Source organism: Salvelinus fontinalis, chromosome 9, assembly GCF_029448725.1.
Source record: "Salvelinus fontinalis isolate EN_2023a chromosome 9, ASM2944872v1, whole genome shotgun sequence".
NCBI lineage: Eukaryota > Metazoa > Chordata > Actinopteri > Salmoniformes > Salmonidae > Salvelinus > Salvelinus fontinalis.
This window is the reverse complement of record NC_074673.1, coordinates 3,439,660-3,463,041: the sequence shown is the minus strand read 5'-3', so window position 1 is coordinate 3,463,041 and position 23,382 is coordinate 3,439,660. Positions and strand designations below refer to the sequence as shown.

At 46.3% G+C, this 23,382-nt stretch overlaps 1 protein-coding gene across 2 annotated transcripts in view; it reads right to left on the bottom strand.

Annotated features, from left to right (window-relative positions):
• The window catches only part of LOC129861904 (neuroplastin-like), a 68,410-nt gene that overhangs the window by 10,148 nt on the left and 34,880 nt on the right, over positions 1–23,382 (bottom strand). For both annotated transcript variants that reach the window (XM_055933085.1, XM_055933086.1), the window contains exons 3-5: positions 21,212–21,306; positions 10,485–10,618; positions 7,047–7,320 (exon numbers count right to left, since the gene is read on the bottom strand). In XM_055933085.1, coding sequence (XP_055789060.1) covers positions 7,047–7,320; positions 10,485–10,618; positions 21,212–21,306 — 503 coding nt within the window. The remainder of the gene's footprint in view (positions 1–7,046; positions 7,321–10,484; positions 10,619–21,211; positions 21,307–23,382) is intronic.

Sequence of the window (23,382 nt, the reverse complement as noted above, 5' to 3'; positions counted from 1 at the left end):
CAGCTGGGACGATATTAGGCCAGATGGGACGATGTTAGGCCAGCTAGGACGATGTTATACTAGCTTGGATGATGTTAGGCCAGCTGGGACGATGTTAGACTAGCTGGGACGATGTTAGACTAGCTGGGACGATGTTAGGCCAGCTGGGACGGTGTTAGGCCAGCTGGGACGATATTAGGCCAGATGGGACGATGTTAGACTAGCTGGGACGATGTTAGACTAGCTGGGACAATGTTAGGCCAGCTGGGATGATGTTAGGCCAGCTGGGACGATGTTAGGCCAGCTGGGACGGTGTTAGGCCAGCTGGGACGGTGTTAGACTAGCTGGGACGATGTTAGGCCAGCTGGGACGATGTTAGGCCAGATGGGACGATGTTAGGCCAGATGGGACGATGTTAGGCCAGCTGGGACGATGTTAGGCCAGATAGGACGATGTTAGGCCAGATGGGACGATGTTAGGCCAGCTGGGACGGTGTTAGACTAGCTGGGACGGTGTTAGGCCAGCTGGGACGGTGTTAGGCCAGCTGGGACGGTGTTAGGCCAGCTGGGACGGTGTTAGGCCAGCTGGGACGGTGTTAGGCCAGCTGGGACGATGTTAGACCAGAAAGGTAGTAGTGGTAACAATGTGGAACCTGATCAATGCGGGTTAATAAGAGGGTAAACTCTGATCACTGTGGGTTAATATGAGGGTAAACCCTGATCACTGTGGGTTAATATGAGGGTAAACCCTGATCACTGTGGGTTAATCGGAGAGTAAACCCTGCTCACTGTGGGTTAATATGCGGGTAAACCCTGATCACTGTGGGTTAATCGGAGAGTAAACCCTGCTCACTGTGGGTTAATATGCGGGTAAACCCTGATCACTGTGGGTTAATAGGAGGGTAAACCCTGATCACTGTGGGGTAATAGGAGAGTAAACCCTGATCACTGTGGGGTAATAGTAGGGCAAACCCTGAACGCTGTGGGTTAAATAGTAGGGTAAACCCTGATCACTGTGGGTAAATAGGAGAGTAAACCCTGATCACTGCTGGTTAATAGGAGGGTAAACCCTGATCACTGTGGGTTAATATGAGGGTAAACCCTGATCACTGTGGGTTAATAGGAGAGTAAACCCTGATCACTGTGGGTTAATAGTAGGGTAAACCATGATCCCTGTGGGTAAATATGAGGGTAAACCCTGATCACTGTAGGTTAATATGAGGGTAAACCCTGATCACTGCGGGTTAATATGAGGGTAAACCCTGATCACTGCGGGTTAATATGAGGGTAAACCCTGATCACTGTGGGTTAATAAGAGCGTAAACCCTGATCACTGCGGGTTAATATGAGGGTAAACCCTGATCACTGCGGGTTAATATGAGGGTAAACCCTGCTCACTGTGGGTTAATAGGAGGGTAAACCCTGATCACTGTGGGTTAATATGAGGGTAAACCCTGCTCACTGTGGGTTAATAGGAGAGTAAACCCTGATCACTGTGGGTTAATATGAGAGTAAACCCTGATCACTGTGGGTTAATATGAGAGTAAACCCTGATCACTGCGGGTTAATATGAGGGTAAACCCTGATCACTGTGGGTTAATAGGAGAGTAAACCCTGATCACTGTGGGTTAATAGTAGGGTAAACCCTGATCACTGTGGGTTAATATGAGGGTAAACCCTGCTCACTGTGGGTTAATAGGAGGGTAAACCCTGATCACTGTGGGTTAATAAGAGAGTAAACCCTGATCACTGTGGGTTAATATGAGGGTAAACCCTGATCACTGTGGGTTAATATGAGGGTAAACCCTGATCACTGTGGGTTAATAAGAGAGTAAACCCTGATCACTGTGGGTTAATATGAGGGTAAACCCTGATCACTGTGGGTTAATATGAGGGTAAACCCTGATCACTGCGGGATAATAGGAGAGTAAACCCTGATCACTGTGGGTTAATAAGAGGGTAAACCCTGATCACTGTGGGTTAATAGTAGGGTAAACCCTGATCACTGTGGGTTAATAGGAGGGTAAACCCTGATCACTGTGGGGTAATAGGAGAGTAAACCCTGATCACTGTGGGGTAATAGTAGGGCAAACCCTGAACGCTGTGGGTTAAATAGTAGGGTAAACCCTGATCACTGTGGGTAAATAGGAGAGTAAACCCTGATCACTGCTGGTTAATAGGAGGGTAAACCCTGATCACTGTGGGTTAATATGAGGGTAAACCCTGATCACTGTGGGTTAATAGGAGAGTAAACCCTGATCACTGTGGGTTAATAGTAGGGTAAACCATGATCCCTGTGGGTAAATATGAGGGTAAACCCTGATCACTGTGGGTTAATATGAGGGTAAACCCTGATCACTGCGGGTTAATATGAGGGTAAACCCTGATCACTGCGGGTTAATATGAGGGTAAACCCTGATCACTGTGGGTTAATAAGAGCGTAAACCCTGATCACTGCGGGTTAATATGAGGGTAAACCCTGATCACTGCGGGTTAATATGAGAGTAAACCCTGATCACTGTGGGTTAATATGAGGGTAAACCCTGCTCACTGTGGGTTAATAGGAGGGTAAACCCTGATCACTGTGGGTTAATAAGAGAGTAAACCCTGATCACTGTGGGTTAATATGAGGGTAAACCCTGATCACTGTGGGTTAATATGAGGGTAAACCCTGATCACTGTGGGTTAATAAGAGAGTAAACCCTGATCACTGTGGGTTAATATGAGGGTAAACCCTGATCACTGTGGGTTAATATGAGGGTAAACCCTGATCACTGCGGGATAATAGGAGAGTAAACCCTGATCACTGTGGGTTAATAAGAGGGTAAACCCTGATCACTGTGGGTTAATAGTAGGGTAAACCCTGATCACTGTGGGTTAATAGGAGGGTAAACCCTGATCACTGTGGGGTAATAGGAGAGTAAACCCTGATCACTGTGGGGTAATAGTAGGGCAAACCCTGAACGCTGTGGGTTAAATAGTAGGGTAAACCCTGATCACTGTGGGTTAATATGAGGGTAAACCCTGATCACTGTGGGTTAATCGGAGAGTAAACCCTGCTCACTGTGGGTTAATATGCGGGTAAACCCTGATCACTGTGGGTTAATCGGAGAGTAAACCCTGCTCACTGTGGGTTAATATGCGGGTAAACCCTGATCACTGTGGGTTAATAGGAGGGTAAACCCTGATCACTGTGGGGTAATAGGAGAGTAAACCCTGATCACTGTGGGGTAATAGTAGGGCAAACCCTGAACGCTGTGGGTTAAATAGTAGGGTAAACCCTGATCACTGTGGGTAAATAGGAGAGTAAACCCTGATCACTGCTGGTTAATAGGAGGGTAAACCCTGATCACTGTGGGTTAATATGAGGGTAAACCCTGATCACTGTGGGTTAATAGGAGAGTAAACCCTGATCACTGTGGGTTAATAGTAGGGTAAACCATGATCCCTGTGGGTAAATATGAGGGTAAACCCTGATCACTGTAGGTTAATATGAGGGTAAACCCTGATCACTGCGGGTTAATATGAGGGTAAACCCTGATCACTGCGGGTTAATATGAGGGTAAACCCTGATCACTGTGGGTTAATAAGAGCGTAAACCCTGATCACTGCGGGTTAATATGAGGGTAAACCCTGATCACTGCGGGTTAATATGAGGGTAAACCCTGCTCACTGTGGGTTAATAGGAGGGTAAACCCTGATCACTGTGGGTTAATATGAGGGTAAACCCTGCTCACTGTGGGTTAATAGGAGAGTAAACCCTGATCACTGTGGGTTAATATGAGAGTAAACCCTGATCACTGTGGGTTAATATGAGAGTAAACCCTGATCACTGCGGGTTAATATGAGGGTAAACCCTGATCACTGTGGGTTAATAGGAGAGTAAACCCTGATCACTGTGGGTTAATAGTAGGGTAAACCCTGATCACTGTGGGTTAATATGAGGGTAAACCCTGCTCACTGTGGGTTAATAGGAGGGTAAACCCTGATCACTGTGGGTTAATAAGAGAGTAAACCCTGATCACTGTGGGTTAATATGAGGGTAAACCCTGATCACTGTGGGTTAATATGAGGGTAAACCCTGATCACTGTGGGTTAATAAGAGAGTAAACCCTGATCACTGTGGGTTAATATGAGGGTAAACCCTGATCACTGTGGGTTAATATGAGGGTAAACCCTGATCACTGCGGGATAATAGGAGAGTAAACCCTGATCACTGTGGGTTAATAAGAGGGTAAACCCTGATCACTGTGGGTTAATAGTAGGGTAAACCCTGATCACTGTGGGTTAATAGGAGGGTAAACCCTGATCACTGTGGGGTAATAGGAGAGTAAACCCTGATCACTGTGGGGTAATAGTAGGGCAAACCCTGAACGCTGTGGGTTAAATAGTAGGGTAAACCCTGATCACTGTGGGTAAATAGGAGAGTAAACCCTGATCACTGCTGGTTAATAGGAGGGTAAACCCTGATCACTGTGGGTTAATATGAGGGTAAACCCTGATCACTGTGGGTTAATAGGAGAGTAAACCCTGATCACTGTGGGTTAATAGTAGGGTAAACCATGATCCCTGTGGGTAAATATGAGGGTAAACCCTGATCACTGTGGGTTAATATGAGGGTAAACCCTGATCACTGCGGGTTAATATGAGGGTAAACCCTGATCACTGCGGGTTAATATGAGGGTAAACCCTGATCACTGTGGGTTAATAAGAGCGTAAACCCTGATCACTGCGGGTTAATATGAGGGTAAACCCTGATCACTGCGGGTTAATATGAGAGTAAACCCTGATCACTGTGGGTTGATATGAGGGTAAACCCTGCTCACTGTGGGTTAATAGGAGGGTAAACCCTGATCACTGTGGGTTAATAGGAGAGTAAACCCTGATCACTGTGGGTTAATAGTAGGGTAAACCCTGATCACTGTGGGTTAATATGAGGGTAAACCCTGCTCACTGTGGGTTAATAGGAGGGTAAACCCTGATCACTGTGGGTTAATATGAGAGCAAACCCTGATCACTGTGGGTTAATAAGAGAGTAAACCCTGATCACTGTGGGTTAATAAGAGAGTAAACCCTGATCACTGTGGGTTAATATGAGGGTAAACCCTGATCACTGTGGATTAATATGAGGGTAAACCCTGATCACTGTGGGTTAATAAGAGAGTAAACCTTGATCACTGTGGGTTAATATGAGGGTAAACCCTGATCACTGTGGGTTAATATGAGGGTAAACCCTGATCACTGCGGGATAATAGGAGGGTAAACCCTGATCACTGTGGGTTAATAAGAGGGTAAACCCTGATCACTGTGGGTTAATAGTAGGGTAAACCCTGATCACTGTGGGTTAATAGTAGGGTAAACCCTGATCACTGTGGGTTAATAGGAGAGTAAACCCTGATCACTGTGGGTTAATATGAGGGTAAACCCTGATCACTGTGGGTTAATATGAGGGTAAACCCTGATCACTGTGGGTTAATCGGAGAGTAAACCCTGATCACTGTGGGTTAATATGAGGGTAAACCCTGATCACTGTGGGTTAATAAGAGAGTAAACCCTGATCACTGTGGGTTAATAGTAGGGTAAACCCTGATCACTGTGGGTTAATAGTAGGGTAAACCCTGATCACTGTGGGTTAATAAGAGAGTAAACCCTGATCACTGTGGGTTAATAGTAGGGTAAACCCTGATCACTGTGGGTTAATATGAGAGTAAACCCTGATCACTGTGGGTTAATAGGAGAGTAAACCCTGATCACTGTGGGTTAATATGAGGGTAAACCCTGATCACTGTGGGTTAATAGGAGAGTAAACCCTGATCACTGTGGGTTAATAGGAGAGTAAACCCTGATCACTGTGGGTTAATAGGAGAGTAAACCCTGATCACTGTGGGGTAATATGAGGGTAAACCCTGATCACTGTGGGATAATAGGAGAGTAAATCCTGATCACTGTGGGTTAATATGAGGGTAAACCCTGCTCACTGTGGGTTAATATGAGGGTAAACCCTGCTCACTGTGGGTTAATAGGAGGGTAAACCCTGATCACTGTGGGTTAATAAAAGGGTAAACCCTGATCACTGTGGGTTAATATGAGAGTAAACCCTGATCACTGTGGGTTAATAAGAGAGTAAACCCTGATCACTGTGGGTTAATAAGAGAGTAAACCCTGATCACTGTGGGTTAATATGCGGATAACCCCTGATCACTGTGGGTTAATATGAGGGTAAACCCTGATCACTGTGGGTTAATATGAGAGTAAACCGTGATCACTGCGGGTTAATATGAGGGTAAACCCCGAACACCGTGGGTTAATATGAGCGTAAACCCTGATCACTGTGGGTTAATATGAGAGTAAACCCTGCTCACTGTGGGTTAATAGTAGGGTAAACTCCGAACACCGTGGGATAATAGGAGGGTAAACCCTGATCACTGTGGGTTAATATGCGGGTAAACCCTGATCACTGTGGGTTAATATGAGAGTAAACCCTGATCACTGTGGGTTAATATGAGAGTAAACCCTGATCACTGTGGGTTAATATGAGGGTAAACCCTGCTCACTGTGGGTTAATAAGAGAGGAAACCCTGCTCACTGTGGGTTAATAAGAGGGTAAACCCTGCTCACTGTGGGTTAATAAGAGGGTAAACCCTGCTCACTGTGGGTTAATATGAGGGTAAACGCTGATCACTGTGGGTTAATATGAGAGTAAACCCTGATCACTGTGGGTTAATATGAGGGTAAACCCTGATCACTGTGGGTTAATATGAGGGTAAACGCTGATCACTGTGGGTTAATAAGAGAGGAAACCCTGATCACTGCGGGTTAATATGAGGGTAAACGCTGATCTGTATTCATGTATACAGAGAGAACTACAGTTTTAAAAATATAGTAATATCTGCAGCATTGAAGAACGTAGACTATTGTTTTCTTCCACTTTGAAAACAATGAATTATTTGAAAAGGGCTATCTGCAAACTATACTTGACCACAAAAACAAATAAAAACATCAAAATGAGAACAAACCACAAATCAAAATGGCCGCCATGACTGATATGGTCTCAGACTCCTGACTCACCGTCTTGTATGTCGTCTGGCTTCTTGCGTTTCTCATAGACCACGATGATGACGACCAGGATGATGACCTCGGCCAGGACGCCCAGCAGAGGCCAAAGCCAGGCCAGGTAGCTCCGGACCCGCAGCACAGACACCACGGACGACGTGCCGATCACGTTGCTGGCGTTGCACTGATACTCCCCCGGGTCGGAGACGATGTCCAGGTTGATGATGCTCAGCTCAGTGTAGTTGTCTTTGTTGTTAATGAAGAAACGGCCGGAGGAGTTTTCAATGTCCTGGGGGGAAGAGGGAGGAGGGGGAGAAGAGAAAGACAGGGGTGGAGGGGCGGAGAGAAAATGAGAGAAGTGATTATGGTATGTGTGCGCATGTTCTGGGAAAAGAAGAACCACAACTACCAAAACCACCACCACATCCACCACCACCAGAACCACAACCACCACATCCACAACAACCACCACCACAACCACCACTACTACAACCATCACCACCACCACAACCACCACAACCACCACTACTACAACCACCACTACTACAACCACATCCACAACAACCACCACCACAACCACCACTACTACAACCACCACCACATCCCCCACCACCACATCCACAACAACCACCACCACAACCACCACTACTACAACCACCACAACCACCACTACTACAACCACCACAACCACCACTACTACAACCACCACAACCACCACTACTACAACCACCACCACTACTACAACCACCACAACCACCACTACTACAACCACCACTACTACAACCACCACAACCACCACTACTACAACCACCACAACCACCACTACTACAACCACCACAACCACCACTACTACAACCACCACCACTACTACAACCATCACAACCACCACTACTACAACCACCACCACCACCACAACCACCACTACTACAACCACCACAACCACCACAACCACCACTACTACAACCACCACAACCACCACTACTACAACCACCACCACCACCACTTCCACAACAACCACCACCACAACAACCACCACCACAACCACCACCACAACAACCACCACCACCACCACCACCACATCCACAACAACCACCACCACAACAACCACCACATCCACCACCACCACCACCACATCCACCACAACCACCACATCAAACACCACAACATCAACCACCACAACCACATCCACCACCACCACCACCACCACAACCACATCCACCACCACAACAACCACCACAACCACCACCACCACAACCACCACCACAACAACCACCACCACATCCACAACAACAACCACCACCACAACAACCACCACCACATCCACCACAACAACCACGTCCACAAACACCACCACCACCACTACTACAACCACCACCACCACCACTACTACAACCACCACCACTACTACAACCACCACCACTACTACAACCACGTCCACCACCACAACAACCACCACAACCACCACCACCACAACCACCACCACAACAACCACCACCACATCCACAACAACACCACCACCACCACTACTACAACCACCACCACCACCACCATATAAACCACCACCACCACCACAAAAACCACCATATCCACCATCACCACATCCACAACCACCACCACCACATCCACCACAACCACCACCATATCCACCACCACCACCACAAAAACCACCATATCCACCACCACCACATCCACAACCACCATCACCACAACCACCACCACAAAAACCACCATATCCACCACCACCACCACCACAAAAACCACCATATCCACCACAACCACCACCACAAAAACCACCATATCCACCACCACCACCACCACAAAAACCACCATATCCACCACCACCACCATCACAACCACCACAACCATCACCACCACAACAACCACCACAACAACCACCACAACAACCACCACAACCACCACCACCACCACCACCATCACAACCACCACAACCACATCCACAACAACCACCACAACCACCACCACCACCACCACCACCACAACAACCACCACAACCACCACAACCACCACAACCACATCCACAACAATCACCACAACCACCACAACCACCACAACCATCACCACCACAACAACCACCACAACCACATCCACAACAACCACCACAACCACCACAACCACCACAACCACCACCACCACCACCACAACAACCACCACAACCACCACAACCATCACCACCACAACAACCACCACAACCACATCCACAACAACCACCACAACCACCACAACCACCACAACCACATCCACAACAACCACCACAACCACCACAACCACCACCACCACCACAACAACCACCACAACCACATCCACAACAACCACCACAACCACCACCACCACTACCACCACAACCACCACCACCACCACCACCACTACCACCACAACCACCACCACAACCACCACCACCACTACCACCACAACCACCACAACCACCACCACCACTACCACCACAACCACCACAACCACCACCACAACATCCACCACAACAACCACCACAACCACATCCACAACCACCACCACAAAAACCACCATATCCACCACCACTACATCCACAACCACCATCACCACAACCACCACCACAAAAACCACCATATCCACCACCACCACCACCACAAAAACCACCATATCCACCACCACATCCACAACTACCACATCCACCACCACCACCACAACCATCACCACCACAACCACAACCACCACCACCACAACCACCACAACCACCACAATCACGACCACAACAACCACCGCAAACACCACAATCACAACAACCACCACAACCACCACATCCACATCCACCACAACAACCACCACATTCACCACCACCACAACAACCACCACAACCATCACCACCACAACCACCACCACCACCACATCCCCAACCACCATCACAACCACCACAACCATCACCACCACAACCACCACCACCACAACCACCACCACCACCACCACCACCACCACATCCACCACCACAACCATCACCACCACCACATCCCCAACCACCATCACAACCACCACAACCATCACCACCACAACCACCACCACAACCACCACCACCACATCCACCACAACAACCACCACATTCACCACCACCACCACCACCACAACCACCACATCCCCAACCACCATCACAACCACCACAACCATCACCACCACAACCACCACCACCACCACCACCACCACCACCACCACCACCACCACCACCACCACAACCACCACCACAACCACAACCACCACATTCACCACCACCACCACCACCACAACCACCACATTCACATCCACACCATCACCAGAACAACCACCACCACCACCACCACCACCACCACCACCACCACCACCACCACCACCACAACCACAACCACCACATTCACCACCACAACAACCACCACATTCACCACCACCACATCCACAACAACCACCACAGACCGCAACAACAAGACATACCATGTAGAACCCATTGTCCAGTTTGTGCCAGGTCCAGATAGGGTAGGGGTAGCCAGTGGCCTTACAGTAGAGCAGGGCCTTCTGGCCCTCGTTCTTATTGTCACTACGCTTGTGGCCTGTGATGTCAGGACCAGCTGGAATGAGGGCACAACCAATCAGAACAAATTAAATCTAAAACAAGGAATGCAATGATAACTTTTACTAATAATAATGTATGTTATCACATAAAAAACTCTCAGGGCTAGTGTTCTAAATGGTGTATTTATTTTGAAAAGGGCCCACAGGGCTCTCTGGTCAAAAGTAGTGCAATATGTAGGGAATAGTGTACCATTTGAAATGCACAGAAAGAAGGCAATGCCAGTTTTACTATTACTACAATGTTATCACATAATTTGTCAATAAGGCACGAGGAGGTGTGGTATATTGGCTGTATAACACAAACCCCTGGAGTGCCTTATTGCTTTTATAAACTGGTTACCAATGTAATTAGAGTAGTAAAAATACATGTTTTGTCATACCCATGGTATACAGTCTGATATACCATGGCTGTCAGCCAATCAGCATGCAGGGCTCGAATCACGCAGTTTATAATAATGCTTTTAGTGCTTTTATTCCTAATCGCACCCCTTTCCTTATACAGTGCACTACTTTATGGGCCCCGGTTAAAAGTAGTGCTCTATATAGGGAATAGGGTGCCACTGGATAGGGAATAGGGTGCTACTGCAGAGGTATAGTGCACTATATAGGGAATAGGGTGCCACTGGGAAGGCACCCAATGAAAGCAATGACAGTTTTCCTAATAATACAACGTTATCTCATAATAAAGTCTCATGGTGTGTTAACATCAGGGTTGGGGTCAATTCCATTTTGAATTCTGTCAATACAGGAAGTAAACTGAACCTATGGAGTGCCCTATTTAGATATATACATTCACAGGACAGATTATTAGGTACGCCACCATGTTCACGAAAATGGATTGCTCCTACAGACTGAGTCACGTGGCCGTTGCTTGCTATATAAAAGCAGGCAGACAGGCATCCAGTTACTGTTTGATTGAACGTTATAACGGTGCAAAACGAGTGATGTAAGTGGCTATGCGAGTGGTATGATTGTCGGTTCCAGGCGAAACCGGTTCCAGTATCTCCGAAACGGCCTCCTGGGCTTTTCACACACGACAGTGTTTAAGGGTTTTCTAGAGAATGGTGAGACGAACACAAAACATCCAGTCTGCAGCAGTCCTGTAGACGACAACAGCTCGTTGATGAGAGAGGTCGAAGGAGAATGGCGAGAACGGTGCACGCTAACAGGCCCGTCTACAAACGGACCAATAACAGCGCAGTAGAACCGTGGTGTGCAGAACGGCGTCTCGGGAACGCACAACTCGTCGGTCCATCTTTATTCCAAGATGGCTTAGCAGTTCAGACGTCATTTTTGTCCTCGTACTGTCTTGTCCTGTATATATATATTTACACCTTCTTCGCATATCTTTTATATTTTTTTTATTATCCAAGAACTCAACTACAAAAGCTTTCCTGCAACCCGCCTCACCAATTACAACAAAAAAAGTATTATTTACCTCAAATCTGAAAATCCACAGTCAAGCTAACCAGGGGCTAATCAGAAGTTAGCCAGAAAGCTAACCAGAAGTTAGCCGAAAGCTAATTTGAAGCTGCCCAGAAGTTAGCCGGCTTGCTGGCTAGCGTTGGTGTTTCAGCTGCCCACGTTTTGTGGTCATCAGCTATTCCTTTAGCTCGATAATCTACCGGCACTTTTGTGCAACGTGACTCGGACCGGAGCATACCGGGCCTTTTTTTTCTCTCAGTTTCCCCGGATTTCAGCCGCAGGCTCTGGACATTTGCACCTTGATTTCGCAGCTAGCTAACTGCAAACCGTGTGACTATTGGCTTACGTCGATCCCGGAGCAAACTTAAATTATTCCGGAGCTAGCCAGCTGAGGAGTTCCATCAGCCATTCCTGGGCTACAGTCACCTATCCGGACCCGTTTTTTTTTTGTTGCTGCAGATACGGAGCCCCACCGGGCCTTCACGATTGACTGCCGACGTTATCTGCCCGAGGGAGTTATCCAACTGGCACCTCCGTCGCGACGTTACCTGAACGCACACCTGGGGCCCGCTAATCGTTAGCTGTCTTATCGGCTGCTATCTTAATAAGTATTTCGGACAATTTTTTTTTTTTTTTTTCTTGGGTCACTATATCTATTTTGCCAATTTGATTGATCCCCTCTACAAGACACGGAACCCCACTAATCTACCGACGGAAACGCACGAGGTGTCTAAAAATAGACCTCCATCCTATGCTATCTTGCTACCGATAGCCATCTACCCGGCCAGCTGTCTGGATCGCCGTGACCCCAACCAACCTCTACTCACTGGACCCTTATTGATCACTCGATTAAGCATGCCTCTCCTTAATGTAAATATGCCTTGTCCACTGCTGTTCTGGTTAGTGTTTATTGGCTTATTTCACTGTAGGGCCTCTAGCCCTGCTCACTATACCATATCCAACCTTTCATTTCCACCACCCACATATGCGATGACATCACCTGGTTTCAATGATGTTTCTAGAGACAATATCTCTCTCATCATCACTCAATACCTAGGTTTACCTCCACTGTATTCACATCCTACCATACCTTTGTCTGTACATTATTCCTTGAAGCTATTTTATCGCCCCCAGAAACGTCCTTTTACTCTCTGTTCTAGATGCTCCAGACGACCAATTCTCATAGCTTTTAGCCGTACCCTTATCCTACTCCTCCTCTGTTCCTCTGGTGATGTAGAGGTGAATCCAGGCCCTGCAGTACCTAGCTCCACTCCTATTCCCCAGGCGCTCTCTTTTGATGACTTCTGTAACCGTAATAGCCTTGGTTTCATGCATGTTAACATTAGAAGCCTCCTCCCTAAGTTTGTTTTGTTCACTGCTTTAGCTCACTCTGCCAACCCGGATGTTTTAGCCGTGTCTGAATCCTGGCTTAGAAAGACCACCAAAAATTCTGACATTTTCATCCCCAACTACAAGATTTTCAGACAAGATAGAACGGCCAAAGGGGGCGGTGTTGCAATCTACTGCAAAGATTGCCTGCAGAGTTCTGTTTTACTATCCAGGTCTGTTCCCAAACAATTTGAACTTCTACTTTAAAAAATCCACCTCTCTAAAAACAAGTCTCTCACCGTTGCCGCCTGCTATAGACCACCTTCTGCCCCCAGCTGTGCTCTGGACACCATATGTGAACTGATTGCCCCCCATCTATCTTCAGAGCTCGTGCTGCTAGGCGACCTAAATTGGAACATGCTTAACACCCCAGCCATCCTACAATCTAAGCTTGATGCCCTCAATCTCACACAAATTATCAATGAACCTACCAGGTACCAACCCAATTCCGTAAACACGGGCACCCTCATAGATATCATCCTAACCAACTTGCCCTCCAAATACACCTCTGCTGTTTTCAACCAAGATCTCAGCGATCACTGCCTCATTGCCTGCATCCGTAATGGGTCAGCGGTCAAACGACCTCCACTCATCACTATCAAACGCTCCCTGAAACACTTCAGCGAGCAGGCCTTTCTGATCGACCTGGCCGATGTATCCTGGAAGGATATTGATCTCATCCCGTCAGTAGAGGATGCCTGGATATTTTTTAAAAATGCCTTCCTCACCATCTTGAATAAGCATGCCCCATTCAAGAAATTTAGAACCAGGAACAGATATAGCCCTTGGTTCTCTCCTGACCTGACTGCCCTTAACCAACAGAAAAACATCCTATGGCGTTCTGCATTAGCATCGAACAGCCCCCGTGATATGCAACTTTTCAGGGAAGCTAGAAACCAATATACACAGGCAGTTAGAAAAGCCAAGGCTAGCTTTTTCAAGCAGAAATTTGCTTCCTGCAACACAAATTCAAAAAAGTTCTGGGAAACTGTAAAGTCCATGGAGAATAAGAACATCTCCTCCCAGCTTCCAACTGCACTGAAGATAGGAAACACTGTCACCACCGACAAATCCACTATAATTGAGAATTTCAATAAGCATTTTTCTACGGCTGGCCATGCTTTCCACCTGGCTGCCCCTACCCCGGTCAACAGCACTGCCCTCCCCTCTGCTACTCGCCCAAGCCTTCCCCATTTCTCTTTCTCCCAAATACAGTCAGCTGATGTTCTGAAAGAGCTGCAAAATCTGGACCCCTACAAATCAGCCGGGCTAGATAATCTGGACCCTTTCTTTCTAAAACTATCTGCTGAAATTGTTGCCACCCCTATTACTAGCCTTTTCAACCTCTCTTTCGTGTCGTCTGAGATTCCCAAAGATTGGAAAGCAGCTGCGGTTATCCCCCTCTTCAAAGGGGGGGACACTCTTGACCCTAACAGCTACAGACCTATATCTATCCTACCCTGCCTTTCTAAGGTCTTCGAAAGCCAAGTCAACAAACAGATTACCGACCATTTCGAATCCCACCATACCTTCTCCACTATGCAATCTGGTTTCAGAGCTGGCCATGGGTGCACCTCAGCCACGCTCAAGGTCATAAACGATATCTTAACTGCCATCGATAGGAAACAATACTGTGCAGCTGTATTCATTGACCTGGCCAAGGCTTTTGACTCTGTCAATCACCACATCCTCATCGGCAGACTCGACAGCCTTGGTTTCTCTAATGATTGCCTCGCCTGGTTCACCAACTACTTCTCTGATCGAGTTCAGTGTGTCAAATCGGAGGGTCTGTTGTCCGGGCCTCTGGCAGTCTCTATGGGGGTGCCACAGGGTTCAATTCTTGGACCGACTCTCTTCTCTGTATACATCAATGATGTCGCTCTTGCTGCTGGTGATTCTCTGATCCATCTCTACGCAGACGACACTATTCTGTATACTTCTGGCCCTTCTTTTGACACTGTGTTAACAACCCTCCAGGCGAGCTTCAATGCCATACAACTCTCCTTCCGTGGCCTCCATTTGCTCTTAAATACAAGTAAAACTAAATGCATGCTCTTCAACCGATCGCTGCCTGCACCTGCCCGCCTGTCCAACATCACTACTCTGGACGGCTCTGACTTAGAATATGTGGACAACTACAAATACCTAGGTGTCTGGTTAGACTGTAAACTCTCCTTCCAGACTCACATCAAACATCTCCAATCCAAAGTTAAATCTAGAATTGGCTTCCTATTCCGCAACAAAGCATCCTTCACTCATGCTGCCAAACATACCCTTGTATAACTGACCATCCTACCAATCCTCGACTTCGGTGATGTCATTTACAAAATAGCCTCCAAAACCCTACTCAATAAATTGGATGCAGTCTATCACAGTGCCATCCGTTTTGTCACCAAAGCCCCATATACTACCCACCACTGCGACCTGTACACTCTCGTTGGCTGACCCTCGCTTCATACTCGTCGTCAAACCCACTGGCTCCAGGTCATCTACAAGACCCTGCTAGGTAAAGTCCCCCCTTATCTCAGCTCGCTGGTCACCATAGCAGCACCTACCTGTAGCACGCGCTCCAGCAGGTATATCTCTCTGGTCACCCCCAAAACCAATTCTTCCTTTGGCCGCCTCTCCTTCCAGTTCTCTGCTGCCAATGACTGGAACGAACTACAAAAATCTCTGAAACTGGAAACACTTATCTCCCTCACTAGCTTTAAGCACCAGCTGTCAGAGCAGCTCATAGATTACTGCACCTGTACATAGCCCATCTATAATTTAGCCCAAACAACTACCTCTTTACCTACTGTATTTATTTATTTATTTTGCTCCTTTGCACCCCATTATTTCTATCTCTAATTTTTTCTATCTCTACTATCTCTACTTTTTTTACTGTTTTTTACTTGCTATATTGTATTTACTTCGCCACCATGGCCTTTTTATATTTTTATTTATTTATATATATATTTTGTTTGCCTTCACCTCCCTTATCTCACCTCACTTGCTCATATTGTATATAGACTTATTTTTCACTGTATTATTGACTGTATGTTTGTTTTACTCCATGTGTAACTATGTGTTGTTGTATGTGTCGAACTGCTTTGCTTTATCTTGGCCAGGTCGCAATTGTAAATGAGAACGTGTTCTCAATTTGCCTACCTGGTTAAATAAAGGTGAAATAAAAATAAAATAAAAGGGACGGGTTTATTGCAGCAGACGACCACACCGGGTTCCACTCCTATCAGCTAGAAACAACAACGAGACCACCAACACAGGGCAACTGAGGAGTGGAAAAACCATTGTCTAGTCTGACGAATCACGGTTCATGTTGCATCATGCTGATGGCAGAGTCAGGATTTGGCGTCAGCAGCAGGAATCCATGGACCCATCCTGCCTGGTGTCAACGGTACATACAGGCTGGTGGTGGTAGTATACTGGTGTGGGTGGTAGTGTACTGGTGTGGGTGGTAGTGTACTGGTGTGGGTGGTAGTGTACTGGTGTGGGTGGAACGATAAAAATCAATTGATACGAATTGAGCAACGAATGTTTACGCCACCATGTAGAATCAATGCCCCGAATAATTCAGGCTGTTCTGGAGGCAAAGCCGGGTCCGACCCGGTACTGGGGTGTACCTAATAAACCGGCCACTGAGTATGTTCTCCATGTTTGCTGTAGTACAAATAAAACATTTTTGGGCTGAGATTCCATTACTAAGCCTACAGTATTTCCTGGGTTAGTTGCCCAGATCTGACGACACAACCTTAAAATTAGTACATTTTGATTTTTACATCAACAGATACAAATGAAGAGAAACGATGAAACTCAATAAAATTCTCTTTCACAAAAATGTTGGTATATTGTCCCATACAATAATCTGTACACTTGGGGTTTGGGGTTTGTTATATATATAATTTTCCGACCCCACTGCAATTCCCCCGTGACCCCACTAGAGGCTGCAACTCGACTGTGAATACCACTGTCTTAGTGTAATGATCAGCCTTGGCACGATCTTGCAGACGTACACTCTCTGTTATCACTTTGTGTTGTATACAGACTACGGTTATATACAGAATACAGTTATTGATTACAGAATACAGTAATTGATTACAGAATACAGTTATTGATTACAGAATACAGTTATTGTATACAGACTACAGTTATCGTATACAGAATACAGTAGTTGATTACAGAATACAGTAATTGATTACAGAATACAGTTATTGTGTACAAATACAGTTATCGTATACGGTCTACAGTTCAGTTTCAGTGAGAGTTAACCACCTTGATACTAGTAACATGAGTAAAGGAATTACTACTCTGCTCTGAAATCACTCTGTGAATAAATACATATTGTGGCATCCATTTATCAGTTACATTGTTTTACATTTTTGTCATTTAGCAGACGCTCTTATCCCGAGAGACTTACAGGAGCAATTACGGTTAAGTGGCTTGCTCAAGGGCACAACGGCAGATTTATATCACATAGTTGGCTCGGGGATTCAAACCAATTACCTTGTGGTTACTGCCAGTGAAACAAGCTAGGGATGATGCTAGGGATGATTCTCTGATTCTGATGCAGAGTGGTTGGAAAGAGCCTTACAGTAATCCTCCAATCAGACAGACAGACAGACAGTCCAGCCACCATCTGCTACCGCTGAGCTGTCCCTCTACCGGTTAGATAGAGAAACTGTAGATAGGCTGCCATTTGGAACGCAGGGACATTTCAATTCAGATCACTACAAGGGCACTCACATGACAGACCAAAGAGGTCAAAGGCTTGTGTGGTAGATAGGTTAATGTGTCATCTCAAAACAACAACAGTAGATATTCAACACTGGTTGGGAGTCGTAGCCTGCTGTAATCTACCTTTAATCTTGATGGAGTCTTTGGCAGAAGGAGGGCATATCGAAGGGCCTCTACTGTGGCATATCGAAGGGCCTCTACTGTGGCATATCGAAGGGCCTCTACTGTGGCATATCGAAGGGCCTCTACTGTGGCATATCGAAGGGCCTCTACTGTGGCATATCGAAGGGCCTCTACTGTGGCATATCGAAGGGCCTCTACTGTGGCATATCGAAGGGCCTCTACTGTGGCATATCGAAGGGCCTCTACTGTGGCATATAGAAGGGCCTCTACTGTGGCATATCGAAGGGCCTCTACTGTGGCATATCGAAGGGCCTCTACTGTTGCATATAGAAGGGCCTCTACTGTGGCATATAGAAGGGCCTCTACTGTGTCATATAGAAGGGCCTCTACTGTGGCATATCGAAGGGCCTCTACTGTGGCATATCGAAGGGCCTCTACTGTGGCATATAGAAGGGCCTCTATTGTGTCATATAGAAGGGCCTCTACTGTGTCATATAGAAGGGCCTCTACTGTGGCATATCGAAGGGCCTCTACTGTGGCATATAGAAGGGCCTCTACTGTGGCATATCGAAGGGCCTCTACTGTGGCATATCGAAGGGCCTCTACTGTGGCATATAGAAGGGCCTCTACTGTGGCATATCGAAGGGCCTCTACTGTGGCATATAGAAGGGCCTCTACTGTGGCATATAGAAGGGCCTCTACTGTGTCATATCGAAGGGCCTCTACTGTGGCATATCGAAGGGCCTCTACTGTGGCATATCGAAGGGCCTCTACTGTGGCATATAGAAGGGCCTCTACTGTGGCATATCGAAGGGCCTCTACTGTGTCATATCGAAGGGCCTCTACTGTGGCATATCGAAGGGCCTCTACTGTGTCATATCGAAGGGCCTCTACTGTGGCATATCGAAGGGCCTCTACTGTGGCATATAGAAGGGCCTCTACTGTGGCATATCGAAGGGCCTCTACTGTGGCATATCGAAGGGCCTCTACTGTGGCATATCGAAGGGCCTCTACTGTGGCATATCGAAGGGCCTCTACTGTGGCATATCAAAGGGCCTCTACTGTGTCATATCGAAGGGCCTCTACTGTGGCATATCGAAGGGCCTCTACTGTGGCATATCGAAGGGCCTCTATTGTGGCATATCGAAGGGCCTCTACTGTGTCATATCGAAGGGCCTCTACTGTGTCATATAGAATGGCCTCTATTGTGTCATAGCAACGGGCCTCTATTGTGTCATAGCAAAGGGCCTCTACTGTGTCATAGCAAAGGGCCTCTACTGTGTCATATCCAAGGGCCTCTACTGTGTCATATCAAAGGGCCTCTACTGTGTCATAGCAACGGGCCTCTATTGTGTCATAGCAAAGGGCCTCAACTGTGTCATAGCAAAGGGCCTCTACTGTGTTATATCCAAGGGCCTCTACTGTGTCATATCAAAGGGCCTCTACTGTGCCATATCAACGGGCCTCTACTGTGTCATATCCAATAGCCTCTACTGTGTCATATCCAAGGGGCCTCTACTGTGTCATAGCAACGGGCCTCTACTGTGTCATATCAACGGGCCTCTACTGTGTCATATCAAAGGGCCTCTACTGTGTCATATCAAAGGGCCTCTACTGTGTCATAGCAACGGGCCTCTACTGTGTCATATCAAAGGGCCTCTACTGCGTCATATCAAAGGGCCTCTACTGTGTCATATCAAAGGGCCTCTACTGTGTCATATCAAAGGGCCTCTACTGTGTCATATCGAAGGGCCTCTACTGTGTCATATCAAAGGGCCTCTACTGTGTCATATCAAAGGGCCTCTACTGTGTCATATCAAAGGGCCTCTACTGTGTCATATCAAAGGGCCTCTACTGTGTCATATCGAAGGGCCTCTACTGTGTCATATCAAAGGGCCTCTACTGTGTCATATCAAAGGGCCTCTACTGTGTCATATCAAAGGGCCTCTATTGTGTCATATCAAAGGGCCTCTATTGTGTCATATCAAAGGGCCTCTACTGTGTCATATCGAAGGGCCTCTACTGTGTCATAGCAACGGGCCTCTACTGTGTCATAGCAACGGGCCTCTACTGTGTCATATCAAAGGGCCTCTACTGTGTCATATCAAAGAGCCTCTACTGTGTCATATCAAAGGGTCTCTACTGTGTCATATCAAAGGGCCTCTACTGTGTCATAGCAACGGGCCTCTACTGTGTCATATCAAAGGGCCTCTACTGTGTCATATCGAAGGGCCTCTACTGTGTCATATCAAAGGGCCTCTACTGTGTCATATCAAAGGGCCTCTACTGTGTCTTATCAAAGGGCCTCTACTGTGTCATATCAAAGGGCCTCTACTGTGTCATATCAAAGGGCCTCTACTGTGTCATATCAAAGGGCCTCTACTGTGTCATATCAAAGGGCCTCTACTGTGTCATATCCAAGGGCCTCTACTGTGTCATATCAAAGGGCCTCTATTGTGTCATAGCAACGGGCCTCTATTGTGTCATAGCAACGGGCCTCTACTGTGTCATATCAAAGGGCAGTATCAAATCCGTACTTCCATTACCATTCACCACTGGTTTGGAGTCGTTCTTTTCATCTCAGTGGTGGTGTAGGCAAGGGGGGTCAGTGGTGGGGTCAGTGGTGGTGTAGGCAGGGGGGGTCAGTGGTGGGGTCAGTGGTGGTGTAGGCAGGGGGGGTCAGTGGTGGGGTCAGTGGTGGTGTAGGCAGGGGGTGTCAATGGTGGGGTCAGTGGTGGTGTAGGCAGGGGGGGTCCTATCGAAGGTGTTATTTCTAGGACGATATCACAGTGCTGTTTAAAGATGACACATACATGTGGCCATAGGCAGTCTATTAGATCATCATAGCATCCTTGAATGATTCATGTGAATGATTCATGTGAATGATTCATCAGTCTAGAACCAATCATAGTCATTACCTTTAATCTCGATGGTGGCGTTAGCAGGCGGAGCCATATTAAAGCTGTAGACACACATGTACTCTCCTGCATCCTCTCCTCTGGGCTTCTTCAGGCTGTATTTACACAAAACAAACACCACAAGACAATCAATCGTCTAGTCTGAACAGTGTTTAGTTTAACAGTGTTCAGTTCTACAGTGTTCAGTTCTACAGTGTTTTGTTCTACTGTGTTCAGTTCTACAGTATTTAGTTCTACTGTGTTCAGTTCTACCGTATTTAGTTCTACAGTGTTCAGTTCTACGGTGTTCAGTTCTACAGCAATTAGTTCTACAGTGTTCTGTTCTACAGCAATTAGTTATACAGTGTTCAGTTCTACAGTGTTTAGTTCTACAGTGTTCAGTTCTACGGTATTTAGTTCTACTGTGTTCAGTTCTACAGTATTTAGTTCTACAGTGTTCAGTTCTACAGTGTTCAGTTCTACAGCAATTAGTTCTACAGTGTTCTGTTCTACAGCAATTAGTTCTACAGTGTTTAGTTCTAAGCGCCTCTGATGTCAGAGGCATTGCCTGCGTCCCAATAATCACTCATTTTTTTGGAAATGTGCAAGGAAACAATTATCGTCGCTGTCTGATGAAAACCTCGTATCTCTAAAACAGATCATCCAGGTTTTCACATTAATGAACATACAATTATGAAACGTATTCTGAATAAATATTCTTGGTCCTAGTGTCATGACATGTTCAAAGTAGAGTGGAGTTATTGCTTTCAATACATGTAAACAATTGGCAGAAATGGAGATCTCCCAATTTAGCCCAACACATATACAATCCAATGCTTGTATATCTGTAGGGCAGATTGTATATCTGTAGGGCAGATTTTATACAGTGGGGCAAAAAAGTATTTAGTCAGCCACCAATTGTGCAAGTTCTCCCACTTAAAAATATGAGAGAGGCCTGTAATTTTCATCATAGGTACACTTCAACTATGACAGACAAAATGAGAAAAAAAAATCCAGAAAATCACATTGTAGGATTTTTAATGAATTTATTTGCAAATTATGGTGGAAAATAAGTATTTGGTCACCTACAAACAAGAAAGATTTCTGGCTCTCACAGACCTGTAACTTCTTATTTAAGAGGCTCCTCTGTCCTCCACTTGTTACCTGTATTAATGGCACCTGTTTGAACTTGTTATCAGTATAAAACTTGCACAATTGGTGGCTGACTAAATACTTTTTTGCCCCACTGTATGTGTAGGGCAGATTGTATATCAGTAGGGCAGATTATATATCAGTAGGGCAGATTATATATCAGTAGGGCAGATTGTATATCAGTAGGGCAGATTGTATATCTGTAGGGCAGATTGTATATCTGTAGGGCAGATTGTATATCAGTAGGGCAGATTGTATATCAGTAGGGCCGATTGTATATCAGTAGGGCAGATTGTATATCTGTAGGGCAGATTGTATATCAGTAGGGCAGATTGTATATCAGTAGGGCAGATTGTATATCAGTAGGGCAGATTGTATATGTGTAGGGCAGATGGTATATGTGTAGGGCAGATTGTATATGTGTAGGGCAGATTGTATATCAGTAGGGCAGATTGTATATCTGTAGGGCAGATTGTATATCTGTAGGGCAGATTGTATATCTGTAGGGCAGATTGTATATCTGTAGGGCAGATTGTATATCAGTAGGGCAGATTGTATATCAGTAGGGCAGATTGTATATCAGTAGGGCAGATTGTATATCAGTAGGGCAGATTGTATATCAGTAGGGCAGATTGTATATCTGCAGGGCAGATTGTATATCTGTAGGGCAGATTGTATATCTGTAGGGCATATTGTATATATGTAGGGCAGATTGTATATGTGTAGGGCAGATTGTACAAGTGTACACTTCAGGAGAAAGGAAGACATGGAGTGTGGACGAGGTTCAGGTTGATGGGATTGGTTAAGGTTAGGGCTAGGGTTCTGGGTGTTAGATGGGGTTCGGGTTGATGGGATTGGTTAAGGTTAGGGCCAGGGTTCTGGGTGTTAGATGGGCTTCGGGTTGATGGGATTGGTTAAGGTTAGGGCCAGGGTTCTGGGTGTTAGATGGGCTTTGGGTTGATGGGATTGGTTAAGGTTAGGGCCAGGGTTCTGGGTGTTAGATGGGCTTCGGGTTGAGGGGATTGGTTAAGGTTAGGGCC